At 41.4% G+C, this 25359-nt stretch overlaps 1 protein-coding gene across 1 annotated transcript in view; it reads right to left on the bottom strand.

The window, feature by feature from the left end:
* The window catches only part of LOC122794626 (DELTA-stichotoxin-Hcr4a-like), a 366198-nt gene that overhangs the window by 800 nt on the left and 340039 nt on the right, over window positions 1-25359 (bottom strand). Inside the window, exon 4 of the mRNA XM_044063206.1 lies at window positions 1-363. This exon is cut by the window's left edge and continues 800 nt beyond it. Coding sequence (XP_043919141.1) covers window positions 1-363 — 363 coding nt within the window. The remainder of the gene's footprint in view (window positions 364-25359) is intronic.

Below are 25359 nucleotides of genomic sequence, written 5' to 3'. Positions count from 1 at the left end.
TAAGACATTGTTGCTTTGACCTGAATACCACAATAAGAAAATTCCAAATGGTTGCTAGAATAACCAACTTCATTTCTTTTCTCACTATATGCAGTGCTATGGCACATTTCTTTAAACAAGCTTTCATCTGCTTTCCGATGTCTGTTGAATATCTCCAATCCATAGCAGATGCCGAATATGACGTGACTGAATGGATTTGAGAACATTATTGCGAAACTGCAGTCACCAGCCTGATAAGTCAAGACGCCAACACACCCACAGGGAATGCCGTCTGTCTTTGTGAATACACATACACCTTTGCCATCTTCTCTGTTTATTGTGGGAGGAGGAGGGTTACAGCAATACCCACTGGTGGTAAAGTAACTGAAATGTGTAAAGAGTGAAATTAGTGAATTACAAATATAGAGAGATAATTAAGAATACATTATGTGGAGATATTCTACGCAATAAACATTTCTCTGAAAAGTTAATACAAGATAACTATGATAATATGACTCTTACTTCAGTCAATATGAAACATCAAGTCAGCTCTGTGATTAGTACCAATAGGCAATGGAGAGACATTAAAGCACACACTACATGTAACATAAATCATTTACAACTCCAAAGTTTTTTAATTCTTTCTGGTTGTTCCTATCTTGAAATCAGGATTGTTCTATATATTAAATTAAGTATCCAGACAAAGGAAACTTCAAAAATCAGGATATTGCTGAGGAGAACTGCAAAAATGTCAATTCGGAAGCAGTTTAAACTTAAGTGTAAGCAGAAAAGTGAAATATACCTGCAGTTACTTCTTAAATTGAATGTATTATTGCTACGACTGAACAAGAAAGTCTGATTAAATGAAAACAAAGACTGTCCAAAAAGCTACGTCTGTCCTTTTCAATGATAGTGTGGTAGTGATGAAGAGTGAAGCAGTTACAATTTTGATTACACTGAAAATTAAAACTACTGCAAAATAATTCCTTAATTTTACTAAAATGCAGAGACAAGTGATATCTATGAAGCAACAGCTGTTCAGCTTGTCTTAGAGCTTAGTGATTATGTTTTGCAAGAACAGTACACACATTTTGACACCGTTAAAACTGTAAGAGTTAACATACAAGGTATCTTAGAAAAAAAGAAAAGCAAAATCAAACATTTGTCAGTACTGAATACTGGCTTGTACTGAAACTGAAATAGTAGCGAGACAAGACTATAAGACAGCAGTCATCTAAATAAAAGAAAATGTAACTGTTACCTGAATTTGTAATTTGGCAATCACTTCTCATTACTGAGTATCAGAAAATGAATGAATGAACCATGCAGTCTACTGAGACTTTCCAAAACACACTGCTCTCATGAAGGGCACAGTAAGTCTGCCTGAAATAAAACTAACCCCTAACAAATTTTGCATTAATGATGCGAGGTGTTCTGTCCTTAAATCTAAATGCAAACTCCTTCCAAAATGATATTTATAATCACATAAATTGATATATTCCCATAATCTGTACTTAATACTCCTCACTTGTGGGTTTAAGAGAGTGAAAAAAAGAATGATGCATTTTGCTGTGCCTTCCTGCAAATGACTATAATTAGGGAGTTCATTTCAAAATCAGTCTGCTGTGTTTTAAATTTGTATTATGAAGGAGAATAATTTGCATTATTTCTCAAAAAAAACCCCACCATGCAATGGAAATACAGTAATGCATAAACAATATACAAAGTCAGGTTATCTCATAATATTTGGGACAGTAAACTGAAACAAGCAGATAATATTTCTATAGTGAAACATACATTGCAGACATTCTTTCAGTACATGGAGACTTCCAAAACATCTATCTTTTCAGAAAGCAGCAAAGTTTCATCAAATACTGAGTTACCAGAATATCAACACATTTACCACGAGGAATAAGACGTAATATTCAGTGACTACATTTATGAAGCCACTGATGCACTTAGACACTTTTAAAGTGGCACACCCCCTCTTGACCTGCCTGAAGTGATATCTGACACCCCCCATGCTACTACCTCATGTCATTGGTTGCCAGTTGTTTGCATTCAAATAAGTAAAGAATTGATGATGCCTGTAAAGTACATAAAATAAATACGGCAAGTCTATGAAAAAAATATTGAGTAGAGGTCACTGTGGTCAGACAGAAAGGCCCCTGTTCTTCTTGTTCTTTTCCTTACAGACAATGGCAGGCACAGATTTGTAGACTTTTCCTCACACATTCAAGGCCCTGTGGAACTCTGACAGTAATCCAAATTCCAATATCAACTCTCATTCTGTGGGTTAAAAAAGTGGTTCACCAGACAAGGATGACGCACTTAGGTTAGTAGTGTCAAAATTAAATAACAGTGGTGGTAACTGGCAAATTATTAAAGACTGGAGTAGAAGCAAAAGCCAACTTGGAGAAAAAAATATTTTCAAAACTGAGTCTCTAAAAAGTACACATCACTGACCATCAGAAGAGGACACAATACTGGAGTCTATGTTCAGCAACCAAACACTACAAAACCTGAATGGCAAAATATCAAATATAAAACAGTGAAAGGAAAAATTATCGAGCAAAGACAACAGCAAAAAAAAAAAATACATCGAATGGCCACAGTCTGTCAACATCACAAACACAACCAAGAAAGGTGGTGGGCTGTGGCCCCGACACCCCCCCTAACTATATATACCAACTCCAAGATTGCATTACAGTAGAGGATAGGGCAAATTTAAAAAGGTTTCCCTTCACTTATCTTATTCATTGTGTTACTTCCTGATTGTTGGCTAACTGCAACCATTCGATGAGTTTATTTTTGAAGCTGTCATTGTTCAATAATTTTATGTTTTGCTGTTTTGCGTCTGATATTTTGCTGTTCCAGTTTTGTAGTTTTAAGTAGCCAAACATGGATTCTCATACTGAGCAGTGATGTCAGTCCTAACCTGAATTTTCCCCAAAACCCAGAATGTTAAATAAGGTTGACTGAGAGTCCAGTGCAAATTGGTTATGTAGCACTAATAAGTACAAGTAAACAGGTACACCTAAATTACAATTATGGAAAAAGTCATGTTCATAGGTTCATAGGTTTATACTAGGCTATCTGCCCTAGGGCATTTATACGCCTAGCCAGAGTGTGTTTGGCTTTCACCACCCATTTTAAATGAGTTTTGCAATGCCCTTTTTCGAGGTTAGTATACTGTGCCTCTGTCTAACAGTGACACAGAAGTGATACCCGAGGTAAACCTACGATCTCCCATCCACTCATCAAGATTCCTCTTGAAGAGAGTCAATGAGGGACTCTGCCTAACCTGGACTGGGATTTTATTCCAGAGTGAAGGGAGCCTCTAGGTTATGAATCTGTCCCTCCAGCATGTCCTATTTATTTCAGTGCTGAGGTTCAAGTCTCTCGAGCACGTAGCTTGATGGGATTTGGATTTTCTGAGGTGCAGCATGTCCATTAATTCCGGGTTGGACATGGCTTTATACGTCAGGCACAGATCGCCTCTGAGCAGGCGGTATGCCACTGAGTAGAGCTGGAGTTTCTTTAACCGGGCAGCATATGGCATCTGTCTGAGCCCTTTGATCCTCTTGGAGAGGTACTTTTGGGGTCTTTCCAGTTGCTGCAGGTATCTGGTAAGGTACATCCCAAAAGGGGCATTGTACTCAATTATGGGCCTGATGAGGGATGAGTAAGGAGGCAGGATGACCTCCCCTGATCTAAATGTGAATCCCTTCATGAATAGATGGGCTATATAAAATGTTTTTCTAACCACTTTGGCCACGTGGTTGTCAAATGAGAGATTGCTATCAACTTGGGTCCCCAGGTCCCTAATTACTTCTTCCGTACTTAATGGATTACCACCTATGTGGTAATTTTTGGGCACTTTGTTTTTGCCAAAGGGGATTACTATACACTTTTTGGCTTTTAGCTTGAGGCCATGGCTCTGGCACCAGTTGTCTGTTTCTATGAGGCCCTTTTGTAGGATGCTTTTGTCGGCTGGAGAGTCAATTATGGAGCCCAGTTTGCAGTCATCTGCGAACTTGGTCAGCCACAGTCCTTCCGTGTTGGCCTGTACCTCCGAGAAATATATACTGAACAAGAGAGGTCCCAGGACTGAGCCTTGTGGGATGCCACTTGTAACTGGTTTGGAGTCTGACATGGCTCCAGTAATTCTAACCATGTGGGTTCTGTCCTTGAGCCAGTTTGCAACCCATCTAGTGACATAGGGGTTTATATTTAAGCTGGTGAGCTTATCTATAATGCCCGAGTGGGGTATTGTATCGAAGGCTTTTGCGAGGTCCAGGTAGGCTGTGTGGACCACCTTCCCCTTCTCAATGGCCTTGGTGACTGTTTAAAAGAAATCGACCAGGTTTAAGAGGCAGGATCTGCCCTTAACAAAGCCGAACTGGGTAGGATCCAGTGTCTGTAGGTCCCCAATATCTTTATTTATGAGGTCCATGATGATCCTTTCCATAGTTTTGCAGACCAAGCTAGTCAGGCTTATGGGGCGATAGTTTCCAGGATCCGTTGAGGCACCACCTTTGTGGAGTGGGACCACTGTTGCTGTATGCCACTCTTTGGGTACATATCCTGTAGTAAGGCTGAGATTGAACAGTAGTTTTATGTTTGGGTTTAGTTCTTCTTGGAGTTCATGTAGGATGCAGCCCTGGACACCGTCTGGTCCCATTGATGCTGTGTTTTTTGCTTTGGAGAGGGCGGCTCTTAGCTGAGCATCTGAGGTGTCATGGGGGCAGCACTCTGCTGGGATAGATATTTGCCCTTTTGGTGGGGAAGGGGGGGAGAAGTTTGCGATGAACCTGTCAGCTAGGATGTTGGCAATGTCTGTGGGTTCGGTGTAGTTTTTGTCATTTTGGACTAATTCTGAGCATATCTGGGAATTCCCACCCAGGTTCCTAACATAACTAAAGAAAGCCTTGTGATTATCCTTAGTGTCCTGTGCAATTTTTCTCTCGAAGCTGGCCTTAGACGATTTTATGAGTGCCCGTAGTTTTTTGCTAATACTGATCAGAGATGCCTTCCCTTTTTGGGATTTTGCTCTATCATGTTGTAGCTTCCTCCTTCTATTGTATAGTTTGTTTATGGCTGGGGTCCACCAGACAGGACGCCTGCCTTTGGAGGATTGGGTCTTGGTTTTATTTGGAATTGCATGATCCATGCATTCCTGAAGGTGTTCATAGAATGCGTTTATAAAGGATTCTACGGTCTGGGCCGTATTTTCCACAGGCCCGGGGGCTTTGAAGGATTCCACCTCGGTTTTGAGGAGTGTGAAATTTGCTTTAGAAAAGTTTTTCACTGTGGTTTTCTGGACAGGGGCTGGGTTTGGGATGTGAATATCCAGTGAGATTAGTTTATGGTCTGATCTTACCAGTGAGGGATACACTTCTGGTCTGGAGCATAGAGTCCCCATGTTGATGATGATCAGGTCCAGTATGTTTTCCCCTCTTGTGGGAGTGGTAACAAGTTGTTCCATAGCATTTGAGTTTATAAATTCTAGGAACCTTTGGGCTAGGGTGTTGGAGCTAGAGTAATGCTCCCAGTCTATGTTTGGGTAATTGAAGTCGCCCAATATAATGGTGTTTGGAGAGACCTTCATATTTTCCAGTGTTCACAGGAAGGCCGAGTGGGGTTCCTGGGTTTGGGAGGGTGGTCTGTAGCAGGCTATAAACTGGAAGGCAGTTTTACCCACTGTTAGTTGCACATGGATAGTCTCTGATGCTTCGTGCTGTGCCACCAACCTGGAGGTGTGGGTATCTTTGACGAATATTGATACTCCCCCTCCTTTTGTGGTTCGGTCCAAGTTTTGGGGCCGAAAAGCATGGTATGAGGTATAACCTGGTAGTGCTGGGGTGCTCTCAGGAGCCTTGAACCAGGTTTCTGTTACTGCACAGATATCGATGTTCTCCATGCTAAGGAGAGTTTCGAGTGCATGCATCTTGAGGTTTAGACTTCTGGCATTGAGTAGCATTACTCTTAGTTTCTTATCCCTTGTGATACCTATGGAGGTGGGTTTGTCTTTTGAGCCTTGCCTAAAAAAGGCACTATGGGGGTGGCAAGAGCCTTTGCTAATATCCAAAAGCCCAGGGGTGACAGGTGCAAGCCATCCCTAACAAAGCATTGTGGCTTGTCGAGCATGTCATCCCAGGCTGACACGCATTGGATCCCCTTTGAATGACACCAATACTTAAGCCAGTTGTGGAAATTGATCATCTTGTCTTCATATTGTGGCATCATTCTTGGTGAAGGTAAGATGCTACTCAAGGTCAGGGTCATACCAGCCTGGGCTACATGCTCAGAGAGCTCCTCTATGTCTCTTTTCATGTAGTCCAGGGAGGTACATCTCAGGTCATTCACACCAGCATGGACAATGACTGAGTCATATATGTACTTGCCTTGGAGTGACCTGAGTGCTTGTGTTATGTGGCAGATCCTAGCGCCCGACAGGCAGCTCACCGTGACCTTCTCCTTGTTCAGCCTGGTGAGCGGGATGTCAGTGTGCCTGATGATAGAGTCACCTATTACAAGTGTATCAGGTGTGTTGTTTAGCCTTAAGGGCTGTGACTGTTCGGCACACTGGCTTTGTGAGCTATGTGTTGCACATGTTTTGTTTTGTGGTAGCAGTTGCTTGGATGTCTACTTTGGAGGTCTCTGCTGCTTAGGCAGATTTTTATTTAGAGCCTCTGAGTATGTTTTTGTGTGTTTATGTGTTTGGTTTGCTGTCGTGGTAGGTCTAAGTGAGACTGGAATTGTAGTGAGTGTGGTTTCCTTCTCCCCCTGACTGGTTACACCAGTACTGAGTTGAGAGAGCTTAGCCTCAAGTTTGGCTATATGTTTGCATCTCTCACATGTGTTGGAATTTGTTGGGAGGAGGTGAGGGTTGTCTGTGTACATGAGGCAGTTGTAACATTGCCTCAAGATTCCCAGATTCACCAGCTGGACTGGATAGGAGATTGACATTGATAGGTTATAGACATGCTCAGTAAAACAAACAAGACAAATGCAATGGATATGACATATTACCAGTTTCACTGTTTTACTGCACAGTGTAGCTAAGGTGAAATTGTTGATGTGTTCTTGACAACAGCATTTATTAAGTATAGATAACACAACTCAGCATTTTCAGAGAGTAAACACAGAAAGGTCACCATGCGGCAAATAGTAGCCATGTGTCTTTCTCATTTGTAGCTCCAAGGGAGACGCAGAGCACCCTTCTTAGTGTATACTAGGGCTTTGGGATATTTAATTGTTGCCCCTATTCATGAGGGACAGGGTGCTAAACCAGGAGTGAATTTGCAGTTCCATAAAATAAGTATTCTCTGTGATGCATACATATCCCACCATCATGTTCTAGTTATGTTGCAAAGACGATTGAGATCTCATAAGTGTGTGTTCATGCTACTATTGAAATTGCAAATGTGTAACAGGTCTGAGAGGACAGAGTCTAGTTGTGACTCTATATGTGAGGCAAAGGTCACCTTTAAGTAGCCTGCATGATACAGAATAAAGAGAAAAGGCTTTGAGATGGTCTACACACTTTTTTTGTGATTTAGACCCTTGAAGTTTTTAATGAGAAAACACTGTGATTGTTCCAGCTGTGACTAGTGTTTGGGACAGGTACATGCTGAATATGGCATTATATTCAGTAGTTGTCCTGATGAGGGACATGTACAGTGGAACTATTACATCCCTGGACATGGCATCATACTTCTAGATACAAGCTGTGCAATGAACAAAGGCTTCCTTAAAACACTGGATACATGGTGTTCAAAGGTCAGTTCATTGTTATAGTAGGTTGTCAGATCCCTGACTATGGGATTAACTTTCAGGGGTGTGTTGATTTAATACTTAAAAAGGAAGTCATGCTTGACAAAGAAAATGAAAAAACATTTCCTGGCATTTAAATTTATTCCACAGTTTTAACATCAGCTACTAGTTTGGGAAAGACCCATTTGGAGAATGTGGGTGTCCTCTAACGGGGTGATGGCACCAGGTTTAAAGTCACATGCAAACTTGATCAGCCACAAACCACAAGCATTTGCTTTGACCTCTGGGAAGTAAATGCCAAGGGGAGTGGCTGAAGGAATTAACTCTGGGGTATGCTGCTAGAGATATGTCTTTTGGAAGAGGTAGATCTCCCCACCCTAATTTCCTGGGTTCTATTTCTTAGCCAATTTGCTATCTAATCAAATACATAGGAATTTAAATTTACCTAGAGAGTTTGCCTAAGATACCTGAATGTGGAATGGTGTTGAATGCCTTTGTGAGGTCTAGGTATAGGGTGAGTACTAACTTTCTCTCATCCATTGCTTCATTAACCATCTTGAAGAAGTTGACCAAGTTAAGTAGACAGGATCTTCCCTTGATGAATCTGAATTGGCTTGCATTGAGTTTTTGTAGGTTAACTATGTCCTTATTTATTAATTTAAGAGTAACCCTTTCCATAGCCTTACAGATGAAGCTGGTCAGGCGTATAGGTCTGTAATTACCTGGGTTACCGATGGCCCATCTTTGAGCAAGAAGATGACTGTTGCTGCCCATCATTCATTTGGCACAAAGCCTGCTTGTAGGCTGATACTGAATAACTGCTGTAGGGAGTCTGACAAGTCATGTTTCAGGCTAACCTGTAGTCAGACTGTTATGTGTCCCTTAGAAGTAGTGGGTTTGGCCCTGTATAGTGCCTTGAGGACTTGTTTTTGGGAGATTTGATGGGGAGTGATTTAGTCACAGATATGTGATCTGGAAATGTTGGAAGAGAGAGGGGCGAGAAGTTTGAACTAAATTTGCCTTCCAGTACACTGACTAGGTCTAATATATCCAAGTATGTGACATCTTTTACTATTAGCTCTGTGTACTGCTGGTGTGGTGGTGGTGCTACTGTAACGTTGTCGCCTCAAAGCAAGACATTCTCCCGTTCGATTCTCAGTTAGAGCGTCTTCTGTGTGGAGGCATGCGTGAATGGGCATTCCTTCGTTGAAGGTTGTGCGTCAGGGCTGGCAACTTGGCATGTAAAAATCCACTGCCAATTATTAGCGGACAGGAATTTTGCTGTGGTGACCCCTAACTGGGATAAGTCGAAAGACACAATGACAACAACAACTGCTTGCATTACTTCTGAGATGTCTAACTTAGTTAATGAAGTCTTTGTGGTTATCCTTCACCTGGGCGGGCATTTTTATCTCAAATCTGGCTTTGGTTGAGTTGACCAGGATCCAAAGTTCCTTATTAAATTTAGTAAGAGTGTTATTGGCATCATGAGATAAAAAGTATTTTTGCATGTGTGAAAAACTGAAAGGCTGCCAGCCTAGCTAAATATAATTTTGTAAATAATTCTATATCATTTGTAAATATTGATGTAATCCGCAGGCTGTTTCACAAATGTAAAGAAAACTGTGTATGTTCTGAGCTTCAAAAATGTAACCACAGTGCCCCCTGCTGGAAGAAAGCCAATAAGCAAAGCATTTTAGGACTGTCTGATCTCAAAGCTAGGAGACAAGAAGTCTGGACCAGCAAATTCTTTCTATTGTTTTGAGACCAGAGTTAATTGCTAGATTTTACATGTATGATGTCTTTTATTGCTGTGGTTTCCTGGCCAGGTGAAAGCTTACTAAGAGATATACATTTAGAGTTTCTGGTAGCCTGGGAACCAGAGAAGTGTCAAGAATGATGTAATGTAAAATGACCCAGCAGTGATGTGTATTTTAAGGGCTATCTCAGAAAGTAAAAAAAGCATTTTGGATTTTGTCTGAACCTGAGCACATCAGCTCACTAGTACTTTGCCTTGTAAGTAAGAATTTAGAACAGTATTGCTCTTAGAGTTAGACAGGAGTTTAGCCAGCTGTTTTCTGTATTTGTGTCAGACTATCCATCAATATTGTTTTGAATTTTCCTGTGATCTATGAACTCTGTTATGTCATTGTGTTGAAGTATTAAGTATTGTCTTGTGTTTTTATTATTTATTATTAAAAATTTTAAACCTTTCAAATGTGGCTGTTTCGTGTAGAGATAATTTAAGCTCATAGGAGTAAATTGCATGTATTTGATGATACTGTCCAAGCCACTCAAATAGTTTTAGCTCTGGGTCACACTTACTATTTGGATAGCAGTAATATTGCCCAGTATAATTGGTCACCCTTTGGGAAGGGCCTTATAGTAGCTGATAAGTAGGGGTTCTGGTGGCAGTAAATTACTACCTTATAGCCTGGGCTGAAGGGGCATAGCTAGAGAACCTGAGCCAGCCTTCCCCAGGAGTGTCTGTGTGTTGGTATATAAACCATATCTGTGTGTATGTGTGTGTGTCAGCTGCTTGGGCAGGGATACGAAGCACTGGTTGGACAGAGGGAGTGCTAGGAAGACTTAACTTGGAACCCTGGCTAAGGACTCCACTCTATAGCTGTGCCAGTGGGGAGTCTTACTGGGGATATAGACAGAAAGGTAGAAACCAGTTCCAGACTGACTGCGATCTCTGTGTGCTCTTAAGGGAAATTGTACTTTACTGTGTGTGTTACCTGTTATCCTTCCCAATGTACATGCCCCTCACCGGTGCTAGTGGTGAGGATTGAGACTCCTTGATTATTGGACAAGTGCACGGGCATCACATGCATGCGATGATGCTTTTTTCCATTTATTATACAGCATTGCTTATATTACAGTTTCACCATAGGAATTTATTTTTTAAATTATAAATTATATTTACTTCTGGTGGATAGATGCATCTATGCAGCTATTTACATATGCATTGAATTTGGCACTAAACAATTTTGCATAAGCAGTGAAGTCATCACAATGGAAGAGACGTTTGAATTTAGGCAGGTTATTACTCAATTTTTGAAGACTGGTTGTGGCATAATCTCTGAATACTGAGGCATTGGATGATGCTTCTACCTTCAGTCTTGAAGTGAATGTTGACTGATTTGTGGTCCAAGCTGAGCCCAGAGGAAGCTATAATTGGTGGGAAAGAGTCTGTATTGATGATATCTAGAAAGTTCTACACATATATCTTTGAAGATGTACGTGTTTCCAGGTTAATGGGGGTGTATTTGAAGTCTCCTTGGAGAATGTTGTTTAATGTAATGCATATGGATTTCCTACTGAATAGGTACGATGTATGGACTAAGAGAAACATAGAAGGAGTCCTACAGTTTGCTATGATATGATAAGCGAATATGATAATATTACCTTGGATGTGGAGGAGTTTCAGGTCAATATTTTGTATAATGAGTCAAGAGACAGAATCAATTAAGACTATGATTTACCACCTTTATTGCCTACATCAAATGTAATGGGTCTGAATGTGTGGCAGACATACAGTGCTCACATTGGTGTTGAACTATGCCTTGATGGAGCACTCTTATTGGTCTTAAACCCTGCACTGATGAAGCACTTTCATTGGTCTTAAACCCTGCATTGATAGGGTACTCTCATTGGTCTTAAACCTTGCACTGATGGGGTGCTCTCACTGGACTTAAACCCTGCCCTGGTGGGGTGCTCTCACTCATCTTGAACTCTGCACTGATGTTGTGCTCTTATTGGACTTAAACTCTGCACTGATGGGATGCTGTCATTGGTCTTAAACCCTGCAGTGATGGGGTGCTCTTATTGGTCTTAAACCCTGCATTGATGAAACACTTTCATTAGTCTTAATCCCTGCACTGATAGGGCACCCCCATTGGTATTAAACCCTGTACTGATGGGGTGCTCTCACTGGACTTAAACCCTGCAGTGGTGGGGTGCTGACATTGGTCTTAAACCCTGCACTGATGGGGTGTTCTTACTGGTCTTAAACCCTGCACTGATGAAGCACTTTCATTGGTCTTAAACCCTGCACTGATGGGGTGCTCTCACTCATCCTCATCTTGAATTCTGCACTGATGGTATGCTCTCATTGGACTTAAACCCTGCACTGATGGAGGGCTGTCATTGGTCTTAAACCCTGTACTGATGGATTACTCTCAATGGTCTTAAACTCTCATTATGGAGTCACCTATGAGTAGGATATACAATGACCTTCTCCTTGTGCAGCATGGTGAGTGGTGCATCAGTGTGTCTCACTATGGAATCACCTATGAGTAGGATACTGGATTGTGTGAAAATTTGCCTGTGGGTTTTTGAACTGAGCCAATGTATGTTTCATGGTAGGTGCTTTATGTGTTACCTTTTTATCAGGTTGCTGAAGGTACTTTATTTCTTAAGTTACATTTAGGATGCCTTTGAGACTTATGCAAGTTGCTTTTAAGAGCCTCAGCATATGGAGGTCTATGTGTTTGGGCTCAGTGGTATTATTTATTGCTTTTGTTTACTGGTAAAGTCTGATTGCACACAGGTCCCATTTTCCACAGAGACCCATGGAAAATGCTCCATTTTACAGAATAAGTAGAAGGCAGTTATACAAGAGTTACATAATAAATCTTCATACATACATTGAATAAGAATGATGTGACAGTTAATCAAAAAATAATAAATGTACGTACATAGAATAGTATTGATATGATAATTTATGAAAACATGGTAGTTCAAACAAAATTAAAGCAAAATATTAGTTAATATCGAGCTTATAAGAGTCTAGTTATTTTCAAATGGAATCAGTGTAGTAATTATAAGATGAAGATGGGTTACAAATTATGAAGGAGTATTGAGAAGGTCCAGGTAAAAGGGACAGATAGTAGGGGAAATGGATAGATGATAGTCAGATAGTTAGAGACTGTAAAGAAGTAGCCATACTATGGCCAGTTACAGAAAAGAGTGTTGAGAATTTATACGGCTTTGGAGATTATTCAGGACCATCACATGTACAGAGCTGGAAAATGAGCAGGTAGGACTTTAGTTAAGTTGTATATGATTTCAGGAAGTGTCCTTGTCTTATTGCTAATGGAACAGAGTTCCAGGATTTGGCGAGATGGTGGGAGGGCAGTGATTTCCCAGCAGAATTATTGGATTTGGATACATGTAATAGTTATCTGCCCGATGAATGTAGTGACCTGTAAGGGTTATATATTTGTATGATGCTGGAGATGGATGGAAACTTGTTAGGCGTATGCATGATGTTATGGATTTGTGGATGTTGTGAGTAAGTTAGATAACATGGGAATTCCGGCCACTACAATTGCCTTATGGCAGCACAATGGTGGGTAATATTTGGAAGGTTAGTGCTGAATCTTGCTATTTTGTAGTAACATTGTTCAAGTTTGTTTAGCAAAGTCACTTGGATGTTGTTAATGATGGGTGCAGAATACTTTAGAGTAGGCAAGAGGGGGGAAGAGGCAATGAGTTTTCTTATAGTGTCTGCGAGGAAAGGTTTGGTTCTATAGAGAGAATGTAGTTAGTGGCATATTTTTTTTCACTGTATTTTGGATGTATGTATGAAACTTTATGTTTTCGTCTAAACAGATACCTAGCAATTTAGTATGTATGACAAGTTCAGTTTTTGTTTTGTTAGATGAGTTAATTTAAAGGAAGGTTTTTGTAAGCTGTTTGAGAGTAAATAAGATTAGTTTGGATTTATATGGGGTTAGGAATAGCTGGGCAGAAGTCAGTCAGGTTTCTACACAGGGGAAGGACTCCTGGATAAGTTCTTGTTTAAACCGAATTGAACTGAAGAGGGCTACCAGCCACAACTCTGCTGAGATACCAGACTACTAGAGGCTTTTGAGATTAGAAAAAATAAATAAATAAATAAAAAATAAAATACCCAACATACTAGTAATAGGTGACTCTACAGTCAGACACACTGATGTCCCACTCACTAGGCTGGATAAGGAGAAGGTTACTGTTAGCTGCCTGTCAGGTGCCAGGATCTGCCACATAACACAAGCACTCAGGTCACTCCAGAACAAGTACAAATATGATTCTGTCATTGTCCATGTTGGTGTGAATGACCTGAGCTGTACCTCCCTGGACTACATGAAAAGAGACATGGAAGAGCTCTCTGATCATGTAGCCTAGGCTGGTATGACCCTGACCCTAAGTAGCATCCTGCCCTCACCAAGAATGATACCACAGTATAAAGAAAAAAAATTATCAATTTCAACAACTGGCTAAGTTTCCGGGGTCATTCAAAGGGGATCCAGTGTCTGTCAACCTGGAATGACATACTCGACAAGCCACGCTGCTGTGCTAGAGACGGCTTGTACCTCTCACACTTAGGCTTTTGAATACTGGCCAAGGCTCTTGCCACCCCCATAGTGGCCTTTTTTAGGCAAGGCTCAAAAGACAAACCCACCACTATAAATAGCACAAGTAACAAAAATCTGAGGGTAATACTACTCAATTCCAGAAGTCTAAACCTCAAAATGCATGCACTCGTGGCACTCCTCAGTATGGAGAAAATCGATATATGTGCAGTAACAGAAACCTGGTTTAAAGCTCCAGAGAGCACCCCAGCACTACCAAGCTACAACTCATACCATACATTTTGGCCCCAGAACCCGGACCAAAATACAAAAGACGGGGTAGTATCCATATTCATCAAGGATACCCACACCTCCAGGTTAGTGGCACAGCACGATGCTTCAGAGATCATCCATGTGCAACTAGAAATGGGCAAAACTGCAATTCAAATTGTAGCTTGCTACAAATCACCCACCATGTCCCAGGACCCCCATTCTGCATTTCTGGAAACACTGGGTAACATAAAGGTCCTACCAAACAATCTAATATTGGGTGATTTCAACTACCCAAACATAAACTGGGAGAACTACTCAAGTACTAACACCCTTGCACAACATTTCCAAGAATTTATAAACTCAAACACCCTGGAACAACTGGTCAACACTCCCATCAGAGGTGACAACATATTGGACCAGGTCATCAACTACATGGGCGACCGGTGTTCCACACCAGAGGTCAACCGCTCGCTGGTTAGATCTGACCATAAACAAATCACTTTGGATATTCACATTCTGCCACCACCCCCAGACAAAGAAACCACTTTGAAAAACTTTTCCAAAGCAAACTTCACTTTACTTAAGACAGAGGTGGAAAGTTACAAAGCCCCCATGCTAAAGGATAACGCTGTCCAAACTGCAAAATCCTTTACTAATGCATTCTACGAGCACCTACAAAAATGCATGGATCGTGCTATCCCAAGCAAAACCAAGACTTACTCCTCCAAGAAAAAGAAACCATCTTGTGGACCCCTGCCATAAACAAGCTATACAATAGAAGGAGGAAACTAGTACAGAAAAGAGTAAAATCCCAAGAAGGAAACACATCCCTGATCAGAATCAGCAAGAAACTACGATCCCTCATAAAATCATCCAAGGCGAGCTTTGAAAGAAAACTTGCCAAGAGTGGACAAAAGTAAATGCACTGAGGAAAAGAATCCTCAAACTGCATTCACTTAATAAAAAAAGGTAGAAAACATTTTTAAAGCATTTTTTGCACTAGGGCAAGGCACCCTGAACACCTCTCAAAATGATATATATATTAGCTACTCAGTCAGACCAACTCAAAGAAGGGGGGAATTCCACCAAAAAGGCAACACTGCTGGCACAATTATGCAGGGATTCCAAACACTGGTGGGTTGATCCTTGGGCAACTGAAGTTCAAGAGTTGAGTCTTTGTCTACCAGTAAGGTAATGGTATCTCTGCATGTGTGGGGTTCTCTGTGACAAAGATTTACTGGAATGTAAACTGACATGGTTCAAACACTGCAAAACAGAATTGCAGTATGGGCATGCTAAGGTGTGTAGCAGGTTGTGGGGGCAGTCCACAAAGTCACTGATGTTTTATTTCAGGAAATTCAGTACTGTCTATGCAGCTTGGTTCTCAGCATTGGTCCTCAGCATTTCTATTGCCAGGTTCCAGAGGCTGTGACACACATGGAAATGTGCTAAAGGCAACGTATGAACAAAGATCATCTCTCACCAATATGACTGAGATAAAACTGTCACTGAAATTGCCAATGTTACCAGTACTTTAAAAACAATTTCTTCATCTTCAGAATTATGATAACTAGCAATGCACAAAATGATGATGATTATGAGGTTTCAAAAAATTGTATTAAGATTATTAAGCTCTTAGATAAATGAGTCTTGTAAATATGTAGCTTTATGAACTGCATTACAATGTACAGGAGCTTGTGTTGGCAATGCAGTAGACAAGATCGCACAGTTATGAACAAATTAATACAATTTAACTTATAAACCTGTTGCTTTCATATGCAGGAGCTTTGATGCATTTCTCACGTCCTTGTGCGGCTTTCCAGCTACCTGTACTGTTTACAGTTGTGTTGCACAGGTGTGCTTCACACCCTAGGAATCTCATTTCTTACTATAGACACCATTTTGTTTTAGCCTCTCGCCAAGGCAGCATGACTTCTTTTGTAAGTTGGTGCATGACAAACACCAAGGTATTCCTTCAGTTGTACTGTACCACCTACAACGACAGGCTGCAGGATGTGGCTAGTGGTCCAGTCATGAGTTAATGACTGAGCAAATGAGCTGTCAGTGCTCACTGGAATTCCACACACTGGTCAACAGTGTTGCCACCATTTAGATGATCTCCAGCAAAGGCAGCCTAACCAGCTTGCTCTTTGGATGAAAGAAGTGAAGGAATGATGACCAGCATCCTTCATAAAGTATGTCTTCTGTGCTAATAATATATTAAAGATGGGTAGACACTGATGAGATTGGGATAGCAGTTTTAACATTTAAAACATTTACCAGTTATTGCACACTCATTCTGGATTAAGACTATAATGAACTTGTAGTTATTGGTCAGAACAGCTGCTATAATGCAAACTTTGAAAGTTTGCCCCTTTCGACTAATAAACGGTTAGGTAGATATTGATCAGTACCACTGAGGTGATGTCAGCTGTGCATGATCGGCAACTTAAACTATTGCAAACTCGATAGATATGATCACTAAACAGCCTAAAACAAATGTAATGTACCTACACCTAAGCAGTAGCTCCATGAACTTTATTGTAATTATTAACAGGCTAGGCAGACAGTGAAAGTATCCCATTCCAGTTGCTGGGCAAATGTAACTGTCACATCTCCTGTACATCTGCTGGACTGCTAGACTGAAAGAGAACAATCTGCAGTAAAAAAATGTTATCCCTGACATTGTAACTATGGGATACACCACCAAAAAATTGCATGTTAATCACTAACTAGTTGACTGCCATGCCACCTATATAACTGCAAACTTCTAGACTGATAGTGAAAAACCTGCAGCAAATAAATAAATAAATGAATAAATAAATAAATAAATAAATAAATAAATAAATAAAGGCAGTGCCAAGAAATCACACATAACTCAATAACTAGAGTAGATGGAAATTACAATAGGTTTCTCATTTGTTTATCCTTAAGCATATACCTTTGAATTTAATAACTGGCATGGATTCATCTCTACTCTAGTATAGCTTTAAAACTTCCACCAAATAATAGGTTTTCAATAGCTGAAACATTAAGCATAACATAGTTAACCCTAATAAGATATTTAAAATAACTGCTTATACTACTTAGCCAAAGTAACCATACAAACTAGATTGCTGGTTACAGTGAAATGTAATCATAGTAGTTGTTCCCCCCCCCTCTGAAATAGAGCTTTAAGCCAAGGGTGAGATTTGTAATAAACGTGTGTGTTTATTTGCCTTAAAAGATAGTTTTGTTTCCCTTATTATTCTCTTCCCTGAATTGCAAAGACAGTTTAGTCCAGTGTTTATTTGCCTTCAAAGATATTTTCCCCCTTATTATTCTTTTCTCTGTATTGCAAAGACAGTTCAGTCCACTCCATTTGCCTTTGCTCTGCTCGGGCTCACTCCATTCACCTACCCTACCCCAATTTCCACCCGACCCCCACTAAAACTACATTTATACCCACTCACAACCAAATATACTCACATACATACTTTAACCACACCAAGTAAATTATGATTTCTGACTAAATACCCTACTGCACCACTAGCAAACTAAGTTACTTCCTGTATATACTAATTTGCCCTGCACAAACTTTGTTCAGTATTTTATTTTTATTTCTGGCATGTGGTGTGGCTTTTTTGCTCTAATATGGAGTATCCGAAGACTTTTTTTTACTATCCATACACAAAACTGCACTATCTCTTATTATACTTATATTAACACAGTGCAGCTTACACAACGGGTTGGATTCATGAGCACCTGCACTAACTGTGCATTGTGTGCATGATCTGTATTGAATAATATCTCTACAACATATTTTGTGCTGTGTATTCACTCAGAAAGATTACACTATGTGTAGATGTAGTCTACACATTGTGGTAACCTTTATGAATCCCCCTTAATATTTAAGACTGGAAGAAAATCTGTAGGAAAACTAAAATTAGGAGCAGGAGAAGTTGGGCATTATTCTTGCATTGTCTCTTTACTCGGAATGGTGGTACATGTAGTGTACACTTAGAACAGGCATTAATGAATCCAGCCTAATGTTTTTCAAATATAAACTAAAACAACTGTCCTTGATAAATAATACTCCTTAATAATGAGAGATGCAATTATACAGCTAAATTGGAGGCAAAGCTCTCTCAACCCAAGACTGGAATTGACAGTCAAGAGAAGAAGGAAAATACTTGCAACACACAACCAGTCTCCCATAGACCTACTAAACCAACACAGGCAAATACACATAAATACATGAAAACATACTCAGAGGCTCTAAATAAAAATCTGCAAAAGCAACAGAGACCTCCAAAGCAGACACCAAGCAACCTCCACACACCATCACAAACCATGAAACACTTACTTCACATAATCAGTGTGCAACGCAATCACAGCCCTTAAGGTAAAATAACATACCCAACACACTAATAATAGGTGACTCTATAGTCAAGCACACTGGTGTCCCACTAAATAGGCTGGACAAGGAGAAGGTTCCAGTTAGCTGCCTGTCAGGCACCAGGATCCGTCACATAACACAAGCATTCAGTTCACTCCAGAACAAGTACAAATACGACTCTGTCATTGTCCATATTGGTGTGAATGACATGAGATGTACCTCCCTGGACTACATGAAAAGAGACATGGAAGAGCTCTCTGATCACGTAGCCCAGGCCGGTATGACCCTGACGCTAAGTAGCATCCTGCCCTCCCCAAGAATGATGCCACAGTATAAAGTTTCTGGTGTCATTCAAAGGGGATCCAGTATCTATCCACCTGGGATGACATGCTCGATAAGCCACGTTGCTTCACAAGAGATGGCTTGCATGTGTCACCCTTAGGCATTCGAATACTGGCCAAGGCTTTTGCCGCCCCCATAGTGCCTTTTTTAGGCAAGGCTCAAAAGACAAACTCAACACCGTAAATAGCACAAGTAACCAAAAACTGAGGGTAATGCTACTCAATGCCAGAAGTCTAAACCTCAAAATGCATGCACTCGAGGCACTCCTCAGTATGGAGAACACTGATATCTGTGCAGTAACAGAAACCTGGTTTAAGCCTCCAGAGATCACTCCAGCACTACCAGGCTATAACTCATACCATACTTTTCGGCCACAGAACCAGGACCAAAACACAAAAGGTGGAGGTGTATCCATATTCATCAAGAATACCCACACCTCCAGGTTAGTGGCACAGCAAAATGCCTCAGAGGTCATCCATGTGCAACTAACAATGGGCAAAACTACAATTCAAATTGTAGCTTGCTACAGATCACCCACCATGACCCAGGACCCCCATTCCATGTTTCTGGAGACACTGGAAAATATAAAGGTCCTACCAAATGCCTTAATATTGGGTGATTTCAATTACACAAACATTAATTGGGAGAACTACTCAAGTACTAACTACCTTGCCCAATGCTTCCTAGAATTTATAAACTCAAATGCCCTGGATCAACTGGTCAGCACCCCCACCAGAGGTGACAGCATATTGGACCTGGTCATCACCAACATGGGCGACCTGTGTTCTACACCGGAGGTCAAACCTTCGCTGGTTAGATCAGACTATAGGCTAATCACTCTGGATATTCACATTCCGCCCCCAACCCCAATCAAGGAAACCACCATGAAAAACTTTTCAAAAGGAAACTTCACTTTACTTAGGACCGAGGTGGAAAGGTTCAAAGCCCCCATGCTAAAGGACAACACTGTCCAAGCTGCTGAATCCCTTACAAAGGCACTCTATGAGCATCTGCAAGAATGCATGGATCGTGCTATCCCAAGCAAACCGAAGACTCACTCCTCCAAGAAAAGGAAACCAGTCTGGTGGACTCCTGCCATAAACAAGCTATACAATAGAAGGAGGAAACTAGTGCAGAAAAGAGTAACATCCCAAGAAGGAAAGATATCCCTGATCAGTATCAGCAAGAAACTACGATCCCTCATAAAATCATCCAAGGCTAACTTTGAAAGAAAAATTGCCAAGGACTCCAAAGATAACCACAAAGCGTTCTTTAGCTATGTCAAGAACCTAAGTGGAAACTTTCAGATCTGCTCTGAGTTAGTGCAGAATGGCACAATATACACTGAACCGACTGATATTGCCAACATTCTGGCAGACAGGTTTAGTGCAAACTTCACCCCCCTGTCAACCCCTAAAGGGCCCATAACCATGCCAGAAGAATGTAGTGCCCTGGCAATCACTGACACACAGGTTAAAACAGCCCTATGCAAAGCCAAAAATACAGCTTCAATGGGACCAGATGGTGTCCCAGGCTGTGTCTTACATGAGCTCCAAAATGAACTTACCCCTCACCTAAACACACTGTTCAAACTCAGCCTCTCTACAGGCTACATACCCACAGAGTGGCGCAGAGCAACAGTTATCCTGCTCCACAAAGGAGACCCGGGATCTATCGCCTGACTAGCCTGGTCTGCAAGGCTATGGAGCGCATCTTCATGGAATTCATTAACAGAGACATTGGGAACCTTCAAACATTGGACCCTACCCAGTTTGGCTTTGCTAAGGGCAGATCATGCTTCCTAAACCTGGTGGACTTAATTGAGACTGTTACCAAGGCTTTAGATGAGGGAAAGGAGGTCCACACAGCCTACCTAGACCTCACAAAGGCTTTCAACACCATTCCCCATTCTGGTATTATAGACAAGCTCGCCAGCCTGAACATAAACCCCTACATCATGTGATGGGTTGCCAGTTGGCTCATGGATAGAACCCATATGATGAGAATTGCAGGCTCTAGGTCCGACTATAAACCAGTTACAGGTGGCATCCCCCAGGGCTTAGTACTGGGACCCCTCCTGTTTGGTATATACTTCTCAGGGGTACAGGCAAGCACAGGAGGACTATGGCTGACCAAGTTTGCAGATGACTGCAAACTAGGGGCCATAATTGACTCTCCAGCTGATATAGACATCCTCCAGAATGGTCTCACTGAGATGGATACCTGTTGTCAAAATCATGGCCTCAAGCTAAATGCCAAAAAGTGCATAGTCATCCCCTTTGGAAAAAACAAAGTACCCACAAACTACCACATACATGGTAGTCCCCTAAATACAGAAAATGTAATAAGGGATCTGGGGACCCAAGTAGATAGCAATCTCTCCTTGATAATCATATTGCCAAGGTGGTTAGAAAATCCTTCTATATGGACCACCTAATCAAAAACGGGTTCGCATCTAGAACAAAAGAGGTTATTGTCCCCCTCTACCCATCCCTCATCAGACCCATCATAAAGTACAATGCCCCATTTGGGATGTGCCTTACAAGACACCTGCAACAGCTGAAAAGACAACAGAAGTACCTCACCAAGAGGATTACTGGCCTCAAACATATGCCCTATGTAGCCCGACTGAAGAAACTTCAGCTGTACTTGGTTGCATACCACTTACTCAGAGGTGATCTCTGCCTGACATACAAGGCCATGTCCAATCCAGAATTGATGGACATGCTTCACCTAAAAAAAACAAATCCCCAAAATTCACATGCTCTAGGGATCTAAACATCACCACAACAATAAATAGGACATGCTGGAGAGATAGATTCTTGTCCCAGAGACTCCCCATGCTTTGGAACAGGATTCCAATCTACATTATGCAGAACCCTCACTAACACTCTTCAAGAGATACCTTGATGAGTGGATGGGAAACAGAAAATTTACCCGGGGATCACTGCAGTGGCTCTGCTGGACAGAGGCACAGGGAACTAATGGCTCTGCTGGACACAGGCACAGGGAATTAATCTAATGGGGTGGAAAAAGTCAACACATTCTGGCTAGGCTTATAGATGCCCTCAGGCAGATAGCCTAATACTTACCTATGAACCTATGAACCTATAATCATCCCTCCATTACCTGCCCACAAAGTACTGTATGCCACCTACTTCAACCAATACTACATACTACACACATCTGATACTATGCTCATAAACACAATAATTCTGTTTATCTTAGTTCTCTCACTCACTAACAAGCTACCATACATCATTGTACACCAAACACTAATCCAGCCGCATAATTAAAAAATGTCAATTATAATACCTCCTCTCATACTGTCATCATATCTCATCACTTCTACAACCTCTGCCTCTTCAAATTCTCCATGTTAGAGCAACAAAGCTACACCACATGCCAGGAATAAAAATAAAATACTGAATGAAAAAGCTATTTCCTAGACACATCATTCCTATCTACATTACGGAGGCACTCATCCAACTCCTGGCCTGGTCCTAATCTAAAAATACAGTACTACCACCCCAGCCACCACCAACCCAATAACAAAACAGAATACTTCCAAAGTAAAATGCTAAAACTTCCAGACAATAACCTAAGGGGTTCATAGGTTCATAGGTGGGTACTAGGGCCTATATAAGCCTAGCCAAATGATACCCTGGCTTTTGCCACCCAAGAAAATTATTTTCCTGTGCCCCTGTCAAGCAGAGCCACAGAAGTGAATTTCCTATCTCCCATCCAATCATCAAGATTTTTCTTGAAGAGTGCTAATGAGGAGCTTTGTTTGATATAGATAGGTAGTTTGTTCCAGAGTATGGGAAGCCTCTGAGATAGGAATCTGTCCCTCCAGCATGTTCTGTTTATTGTGGTGACAAGGTTTAGGTCCCTAGAGCATGTAGCTCGGAGGGATTGGGATTTCTTTACGTGGAGCATCTCCAACAGCTCTGGGTTTGACATAGCTTTGTATGTTAGGCAGTGATCATCTCTGAGTAGGCGATATGCAACAGAGTAAAGCTGGAGTTTTTTGAGATGGTCTCTGTAGGACATCTGTTTGAGGCTGGCAGTCCTCTTTGTGAGGCATTTCTGTGGCCTTTCAAGTTGTGGTAGATGTCTTGTGAGGTACATACCAAAAGGGGTGTTGTACTCTATAATGGGTCTAATAAGTGATGAGTAGATGGGAACAATGTCCTCTTTTTTCCTGGATGAGAAACCTTTTGTGAGGAGGTGTGCCACGTAGAAGGATTTCCTGACTACTGTGGCGATGTGATTATCAAAGGAGAGACTACTGTCCACCTGTGTCCCAAGGTCTCTTATCACACTTTCGGTGTTAAGTAGACTACCACCTATGTGGTAGTTCATGGGAACAGAGTTTTTCACCAAAAGGGATGACAATGCACTTTTTGGCATTGAGCTTGAGGCCATGGCTTTCACACCAGGCATCTGTCTCAGTGAGGCCCTTTTGTAGGATGTCCACATCGTTAGGAGATTTGATTATGGCTCCTAGTTTGCAGTCATCTGCGAACTTTGTTAGCCAAAGACCTTTGTTAGCCTGTACTTCAGAGAAGTAGATACCAAACAGGAGAGGACCTAGGACTGAACCCTGTGGTACTCCACTTGTCACTGGTCTGAAGTTGGATTTAGAGTCTGCTACTTTCACAGTGTGGGTTCGGTCAGTGAGCCAGTTGGCAACCCATCTTGTGACATAGGGATTTATATCTAGTTTAGTGAGTTTGTCTATAATTCCAGAGTGGGGGATAGTGTCGAAAGCCTTGGCAAGATCTAGATAGGCTGTGTGTACCACCTTACCCTCACCTACAGCTTTGGTAACCGCTTCAAAGAAGTCTATCAGGTTTAGGAGACATGATCTGCCTTTTACAAACCCAAACTGGGTAGGTTCCAGAGTTTGGAGATTACCAATGTCATTGTTTATAAGTTCCATGATGATACGCTCCATAGCCTTGCAGACCAGGCTCGTCAGGCTAATGGGGCAATAGTTCCCAGGGTCCGTGGTGGCTCCCCCTTTGTGGAGTGGGATAACTGTTGCTGTGTGTCATTCAGTGGGCACAAAGCCTGAGGTGAGGCTATGATTGAACAAGGTACTTAAGTGGCGTGCCAGTTCGTTCTGTAGTTCATGTAGAATGCAGCCTGGGATTTTGTCAGGCCCCATGGATGCTGTGTTCTTGGCTTTGGAGAGTGTGTTTTTTACCTGTACAGCCATGATTACAGGTACTTTGCATTCTTCTGGTATACAGATGGGCCCTTTAGGGGATGAGAGAGAGGTAAAGTTTGCACTGAACCTATCTGCCAGGATGTTGGCAATATCAGTTGGTTCTGTATATTTAATGCCATTGTGCTGTAACTCAGAGCAGATCTGAGTGTTGCCATTGAGATTCTTGACATAGATATAGAATGCTTTGTGGTTGACTTTAGAATCAGTGGCAATTTTGTTTTCATAACTAGCTTTGGAGGATTTAATGAGGGATCTCAGCTTCTTACTGAGGCTAACCACGGAGTTCCTCCAATCATGGGATTTTACTCTTTTTTGCAATAGTTTCTTTCTTCTGTTGTAGAGTTCGTTTATACCAGGGGTCCACCAGATTGGCTTCCTTTTTTTGGATGATAGCATCTTGGTTCTGTTAGGGATTGCACAATCCAAGCACTCGTGTAAGTGCTTATAAAGTGCAATTGTATAGGATTCAGCAGTTGTATCTCTATTGTCCATCAGCATGGGTGCCGTGAAGTTTGCCATTTCTGTCTTAAGAAGCGAGAAGTTGGCTTTGGAGAATTTTTTTAGAGTGGTTTCTTTAATGGGGGAGTGGGGCTGGGATGTGGATGTCTAGGGTGATTTGCTTGTAGTCGGATCTGACACCGGTTGCCCATGTTGGGTAATGACCAGGTCTAGGATATTGCTGCCCCTGGTGGGGGTGTGGATAAGTTGATCCAAGGCATTGGAATTTATGAATTCCAGAAAACGTTGAGCACAAGAGTTGGTACATGAGTAGTTTTCCCAGTTAATGATGGGGTAGTTGAAATCGCCCATTATTAAGGTATAACAAATAAATTAGAACATATGCATGCTTTCATATATCAACATACCCAGGCATTCTTGTAATTACAGAAACATGGTTAAAATCTTCCACCAAAGACACTGAAATCCTTCCAGCAGGATATGGCATAATTAGAGCAGATTGCATGAGTGAAAAGCTGGTGGGGTCACTGTCATACATCCTAACCATCTGAACATCTTTCTGTATAATCGCA

This window comes from Protopterus annectens, chromosome 2.part1 (assembly GCF_019279795.1).
Source record: "Protopterus annectens isolate FY-2018-M chromosome 2.part1, PAN1.0, whole genome shotgun sequence".
Taxonomy (NCBI): Eukaryota; Metazoa; Chordata; order Ceratodontiformes; family Protopteridae; genus Protopterus; species Protopterus annectens.
Note: the sequence above shows the minus strand (reverse complement) of the source record. Positions and strands in the feature narration are given on the sequence as shown.